Source organism: Cervus canadensis, chromosome 11 (genome assembly GCF_019320065.1).
Source record: "Cervus canadensis isolate Bull #8, Minnesota chromosome 11, ASM1932006v1, whole genome shotgun sequence".
In the NCBI taxonomy this organism is placed as follows: Eukaryota; Metazoa; Chordata; class Mammalia; order Artiodactyla; family Cervidae; genus Cervus; species Cervus canadensis.
Window position 1 is genome coordinate 45236686 of NC_057396.1, and position 7201 is coordinate 45243886.

The window sequence follows — 7201 nt, forward strand, 5'->3', positions numbered from 1 at the left end:
ATACTGTTACCACACATTCCAGCAGTCATGCTCTACGATATTTAGCCAATAGAGTTGAAAACATTTACAGAAAAACCTGCATGTAGGTGTGTATAGCAGATTTACTCAAAATTGCCAAAATTTGGAAGCAACCAAGATACCCTATAGTAAGTGAATGGAAAAGTAAACTTTGGCGCAAAAGACAGTGGAATATTATTCAGTATGAAAAATAAATGAACTGTCAAATCATGAAAAGCCTTGGAGGAAACTTAGATGCATATTGCTAAATGAAATAAGCCTATTTATAAAGGCTATATACTTTGTGATTCCAGATAAATGATATTCTGGAAAAGGTAAAACCATGGAGATAGTAGTGCTTCGCAGGTGGCACTAGTGGTAAAGAACTTGCCTGCCAATGCAGGAGACGTAAGAGAAGCAGGTTCAATCCCTGGGTCAGGAAAATCTCCCAGAAGAGGGCAAGGCAAGCCATTCCAGTATTCTTGCCTGGAGAATCCCACGGACAGAGGAGCCTGGTGGGTTATAGTCCATAGGGTCACAAAGAGTTGACATGACTGAGTGACTTGGCATGCACACTTGCATGGAGACAATCATCATATCTGTGGTTGTTGGAGTTTGAGGTGGAGGGCAGGGGTCAATAGGATAGAGGATTTTTAAGGCAATAAAAATGTTCTGTATGATACTATAATGGTGAATATGTGTCATTATATATATTTATCCAAACTGAGTGAACGCACAACACCAAGAATGAATACTAAGATCAACTAAGGACATTAGGTATTATGACGTGTCAACGTAGGTTCATCTATTGTGACAAATGTACAACTCTAACTCATTGGAAAAGACCCTGATGCTGGGAGGGATTGGGGGCAGGAGGAGAAGGGGATGACAGAGGATGAGATGGCTGGATGGCATCACCGACTCGACAGGCATGAGTTTGAGTAAACTCCGGGAGTTGGTGATGGACAGGGAGGCCTGGCGTGCTGCGATTCATGAGGTCGCCAAGAGTCGGACACGACTGAGCGACTGAACTAAGCTGAATTGAATGGGAGTTGAATGGGGAAAGTTATGTGTGGGGGATGTATATGGAAAATATTTATACCTTTCACTTAATTTTACTGTGAACCTAAAACTGCTTTATAAAAATAAAAGGTTTTAAAAACAGTAACTAGGACTGAAAACTTAGAGTTAATTAATTGTCATTTGTTTTTCCAAAGTATCTGTGATGTTTATATTATTAAAAGCAGTAGAGTACCTGTTTCTTCACCTCCTCTCATTATGGCCAGTCTTTTTTTTTTCTTAGTTTTCCAATGTCGTAGGGTGTTATTGTATCTTGTGAGATTTTAATTTACATTTCCTAATTACTTAATGACAATGAAAGTGATTAATGTGTTTGTTTTAATCTTTTGATGAAAAATTCATTAAAACATTTGGCCCACTTCTATTGAAAGGTTTGATTTCCTTTAAACTTTATGTATACTGTATGCAAATCTATTATTAGATATTTAATTTGCAGCATCTTCTTGCAATCTCAACTTGTGTTTTTGTTCTTTTAACAGTGCTTTAGAAGAGCAGAAACTGTTAAGTTTTATAAAATCAGTTTGTTTTAAAATCATATTTATTTTTTTTTCCCCTTTAATCAAATGTTTATTTTTTTGTTTCTGGCATTACAATTTGCTATAATTGATAAACTTCAATCTAAGTTTATAGACACTGACCTAGGTCCTTAAACACCCCCTTTTCCAGCAAAGAGATTACTCACTCAGCATCACGCTTGCATGGACAACGCTCACCCGAACCTGAACAATTTAAAGTGCATGTGAACGGGTTGGACAGATGGAGAGAGACAGCTGTAGTTTTGCACTAAGTTTTCAATTACTGAATTGCATGTTTTTTCACCTTGATACTTTATGATCATTAGAAAGCTACTTACATAATGTTATAATCATACTTTATGCTAAATGCCCATTTGTAACTGCAAGAAACTCATGTTATACTATTGACTATGATATTAAACAAAGTCATGGTCACAAGTCTCTGTATAAGAGAGGTTTACGCCTCTATCTCTTAAAGCAAGAAATATCACAGTTCAGATTTACATAAGTAGTGCCTCTTTTAAAATAAATTAAAAATAAAATGCTGTGGTGTCTGTAAAATCATAAATATTTCTAGTCCACTTTACAGAATGTTAAAATGCTTATAAATGCATTATCTCCTAGTAAATACACATGGCAGCATTGGAGCCAGTTAAAAAAACAAAAACTAAAAACCAGTCATCACACTGGCCCATGGAAACCTCTAGGGTTATTTTATATTTCCTACCATTAGAAAAATTAAACTAAATAAGAAAAAAAAAACAAAGGAGAGAAAAGAAATTTTACACAACAGCAACTAGCATGACCTAAAAGAGTGTACTGAAGTTATCTTCCTTCAATTGAGGAACAAAGTCCTACTGGAATGGACATTTATAGATAACCAAGTTATTAGCACAGTGTTCCCTGTAGTGCTCAGGGCAAAAATACAAGCCATGTCGAAATAATTTCTACATTCTATAAGCAAAGACAGACTCTGAAAATGGAGTGACTGTTTCAAAAACCAGAATACAAGATTTAGCCAGAATGTTCAAGATTGACAGGTTTTGATGGAGTGAAATCTTAACTGGCAACAAAATAAAGAATCATAACCTTATGGACGCTGCTTATTTTTACCCACATGAAGGAAGGAACATGATTGTGGGTACAATACACACTGACAGGCTAAAATAAGAAATTATGACAATTTAAGTAACTAAAACGTTTCCCACTGAAACATAAAAACATGATTTCCAAATTGATTCAACTTGTAATATGTCTCTTAGAAGAAGCTATTTTAGTTCTATGGACTGTTGCATTGCCCTTTTCATATAAATACTTCCTCCATCTTCAAATAAACGGCTTCTGAATGGCATTGACTCCCTCAGTGTGGGAAAGTAGTCTTCGTAAACTTGGTTCCAAGGATCCCTCCAAGGTGATTCATCCCATCAAGTCTACAATATCTCTAAATCTACATGTCGAACTTCAGGATTTCGTTTTTTCAGTTCCTTCTCAAGTCTGTCTACTTCAGCTCCTTAAGTATCAACAATATTTTCTCCATGTTTAAGCATAAAGGTCTCTAGATCTTCAGGAGTCTTCACTTCTTGAATTTCTTGTAGCATTTGGTCAAAATCTTGTTTTTCCAAATATGATCTCGTAACAACTCGCCCGTCAAAATCTACTTCTGCCTTAAATCTCACTTTCCCTAAGCCCAGGTCTGTGGCTTTAACATCATGAATCGCCCTTACTGACGGATCGTTCTCCAGGAGTTCAGTAAGCCGCTGCACTTGTTCTGGCTGGATGGATCGCCCCAAGAGCGCCTCTGTGTTGGTGTAGATGAGGAACGCTGAGACCACGCCCAGCAGGGTGCCCACACCCAAAGAGCCTAGGCTGTCATACACTGGGTTGCCTGTTATGGAGGTAAGGCCCATACAAGTGGCTGCTATTGTCACTCCCAACACTGCCGCAGTATCCTCCAGTAATATAACATTGGTACTAGGATCACGACTTTCCATTACATACTTGTAAAATGACGTTCCTTTGGCCCGAGCACTCCTACGAAGCTCATTTACAGCAACAAGAAGTGTTGCTCCTTCAGATACTAATGATCCCGCTAAAATACAGTATGCCCATAGAAGAGATTCTATTGGTTGAGGATTGAGCAATCCCATGATTCCATGGTACCAAGATAATCCTGCACCCATCATGAAAATACCAACACCACTAATTAGTGAAGCAATATAGCGCATATTTGAAAATCCATACGGATGAGTAGGATCTGGTGTCTGAACAGACTTACTGATGCCCAATGCAAGTAAGGCCTGGTTACAAGTATCAGATAAAGAGTGTATCGCTTCTGAAAACATGCTTGCTGAACCCGTATAAATCCAAGCAAGAAATTTGAAGAAGCAGTTTAATCCATTGATGCAAATGGCAACCATCACCACTTTGCTTGGCCCCTTTAAAAAAATTGATGCCGTTCTAGAACGTGGCTTAGTATTTCCCAGAAAGTCTCTATATTCTCTCAGTATATTTTGGTTTCTAAATAGCCTTTCTCTATATTCAATTTCTGCTTCCTTACGAAGTTTTTTCTCTCTGGCAAGAGCTTCAGGGCTTCCCCAAACTTCCAAAGATTTTGCCTCCACATCTGATCTCAAGTATACAGTAAAGGACTCGGTATCTTCATGAGGACTTCGTTGTCTGATTTTTCGTAGTTGTTCCAGATCACTGGATTTGAGGCAGAACTCATTCATTGCTCTGACTCCAGTGATGAAATTATTCTGAGTATACTTTGGTCCATATTCCCTCTTTTTAAGAACTGCTTTGACTCTTACTTGGAGAGGTTCTTGCTTAATAATTGGAGCTTTCAGTTCTGCACCCATATTTTCTGCTGCGTCATCAAACAAAGGCACTTTCTCCGCTTTCTGAGTCTGTGACCCCTGTCCTTCTTTCTGAGCGTTCGTGGAATACAACTTCACTTGATTCAGTGTACAGCATGGAACGCTGTTTGAAAAGCTTCCAAATATCAATAAATTCTGCCATTCCTGGCGGTCGCTGGTGCCGCGGGCCGCCGCCCTGCAGCGCAGACGGAGCCGGCACAGGGAAGACCAGCTACATCTGTGGGCCGCAGCGGCGTTGGCCAAGCCCGGTAACATCCTGGCGGGGCAAAGGCCCCCACTCGGACACCGCCTGCTGCCTCCGCGCCGCCGACGCCACCTAAAATCATATTTAGATGTTGATCTTTACCGTAATTTCTCTTAGAAGTTTAATGCTTTCACAGTTTTACACTCTATCTGGATATTGATCTTTAATATTTTTCTAAAGCCTTTATAATTTAGAATTACTTCATTTTTTAATGTAGAATATAAGGTATGGATGGAGGTGCATTCATGTGTACATCCTTACAAAATTATTTCAAATCTATAATTCTACATTGAACTAACTTACACCTTAGCGTTTTGTTAAAAATCAATTAACCATGTCTATATGTGGCTCTATTTTGGGGCTTCTTCTATATTGATCAATATATTGATCAATCATATTTTATGCCACTAGTGTACTAACTTTATTGATGTATATTCTTCAACTTTGTTACATTATTTTTCAAAGTTATTTTGATTATTTTCACTTCTACACTTCCATATAAGTTTTAGTATCAGACTTTCAATCAATACCCCAAAAAATGCCCCTAGAAATTCAATTGGAATATGATTAAATCTGTATATCAACTTGGGGAGAATAGAAATATTCACTGTATCAAGACATGGGTACATGACAATTGCTTGTATCTCCATTTCTGTCTTTGTTAATCTTTTGTAGCAGTGATTATATATTTACTCTATGTAGGTCATATATATGTATTTTTTTTCTAAAATATGTCTCTTTTTTCCACTGTTTAAAATAATATTTAATTTCATTTCTAATGGGATGTCATTTATGTAAGAAATCCAAATGTTTATATTGTGACCTTGCATCCTCTAAACTCACTAAACTTATGCTTTATTAGTACTAATGGTCTTGTACATTACATAAGATTTTTCTGCCTGGACAAACCATGCCATAAGAAATAGGGTTTTATTTTCTCTTTCCAACATCAAAGTCTTGTTTTTGTTTTTTTAAGTTATATTTGTTTGCTTTAATGCATTGACTACGAAAACCAGTAGAGAGAAAATATTAATTTTTCATCATTAAGGATAATTTGTCTTCAATAAATTTTATTACAACTTTTACTTGGCTCCACAATCTTCTCTCATCTTTAGTGAAAAAAATTCAGTATAATCTCTTGAAAGTCAAAGTGAAAATTATATAAAGGAAACTTTTAAAATGAGGTTAAAGTAATAAAGGCTGAAGTAATGCCTTGGTGGCCTTTATATAATCTCAATTTAGGGACCCTGAGAAGTGTTCAAAATAAAGGTTAGCCTGGAAGAACTTACCAAATTCTGAATATGTTGGGTCACTCTTTCTTGAAAAATATTCTCACAACCTGGCCCCTAATTTGCTTTGTCCTAACCCCATAAATGACTGGATTTAAACAAGGAGGAACAACCACATACAAATTGGCCAGGAGGATATGAATGTAGCGAGGGACATTCCTACCGAATCGGTGCGTCATAAAGGAGAAAAATGCTGGTGTGTAAAAGGCTAAGATGACACAGACATGTGAACCACATGTGCTGAGTGCTTTGAGTCTGGCATCCCTAGAAGGAAGGTGGAAAACAGTTTGTAGAATCTGAACATAGGAGAGGGCAATGAGGAGCAAGTCAAAGATCAGGGCAGCAATGGTAAATAAGCCATAAATGATGTTGACTCTTATGTTAGCACAAGCTAGACGAGCAATTCCCATATGCTCACAATAGGTATGAGGAATAATGTAGTGTCCACAGAAAGGAAGTCTTTTGAGAAGAGGACAAAAGGGGATGACAAGGAGGACTGGCCTCCCAACTACAACAGAGGCCATGATGGCTACCATTTTGTTGGTGAGGATAGTGGTATACCTCAGTGGATAACAGATGGCGACAAAGCGGTCAATTGCCACGGCTAGGAGTACAACAGATTCCATGCCAGTGTAGGTGTGGATAAAGAACATTTGGATGAGACAGGCTTCAAAGCTTACCTTCCTACGGTTGAACCAGAAGATGGCCAGCATTTTGGGTATGGTAGAAGTGGACAGACCTAGATCAATAAAGGAGAGAAGAGCCAGGAAGTAGAACATGGGTTGATGAAGGCTCTGGTCCGTCTTGATAACAAACAGGATTGTGACATTCCCTACAAGGGCTATCAGATAAACAACAAAGAAAGGGAAAGCAATCCATATATGGAAATCTTCCAGACCAGGTACACCCAGCAGAAGGAAGGCAGAAGGATGTGAGGTGGTGTCATTAAGAAAGGACATTCTGCTGAAAATTCTTGGAGGATGTTCTGCTGTCTTCTTCAGTATTTCTGGGGAGACATGAGGGAATATATGGTTGTTGGATGTCACTGTATATATTTATATACTAGAATAACAATTAAATTATTGAGAAAATAATGGAAGGAAATTAGGGTCCAATTAAATTTAACTCTCAAAGATATTCAAATTATTCCTATCCTGTTTAATATTCCACATGGATTTTATAAGTTGCACTTCTCTAATG

General features: G+C 37.7%; 2 protein-coding genes across 2 annotated transcripts; both read right to left on the minus strand.

Moving 5' to 3' along the window:
* Positions 1–2089: 2089 nt before the first annotated feature.
* LOC122450347 (zinc transporter 9-like) lies at positions 2090–4779 on the minus strand. The gene has a single exon (XM_043482628.1). The coding sequence runs from the start codon at positions 4721–4723 to the stop codon at positions 3104–3106; it is 1620 nt and encodes a 539-aa protein (XP_043338563.1). The 5' UTR covers positions 4724–4779; the 3' UTR covers positions 2090–3103.
* Positions 4780–6021: 1242 nt separating this feature from the next.
* LOC122449955 (olfactory receptor 52E4-like) lies at positions 6022–6960 on the minus strand. Its single transcript, XM_043482078.1, has one exon. It carries the CDS (start codon positions 6958–6960, stop codon positions 6022–6024), a length of 939 nt encoding a protein of 312 aa, XP_043338013.1.
* Between the last annotated feature and the right edge of the window lie 241 nt (positions 6961–7201).

Bases quoted from the DNA above. Each gene is read 5' to 3' on its own strand.
- LOC122450347 (XM_043482628.1), bottom strand. From the start codon at position 4,723: ATGTTACCGGGCTTGGCCAACGCCGCTGCGGCCCACAGATGTAGCTGG.
- LOC122449955 (XM_043482078.1), bottom strand. From the start codon at position 6,960: ATGTCCTTTCTTAATGACACCACCTCACATCCTTCTGCCTTCCTTCTG.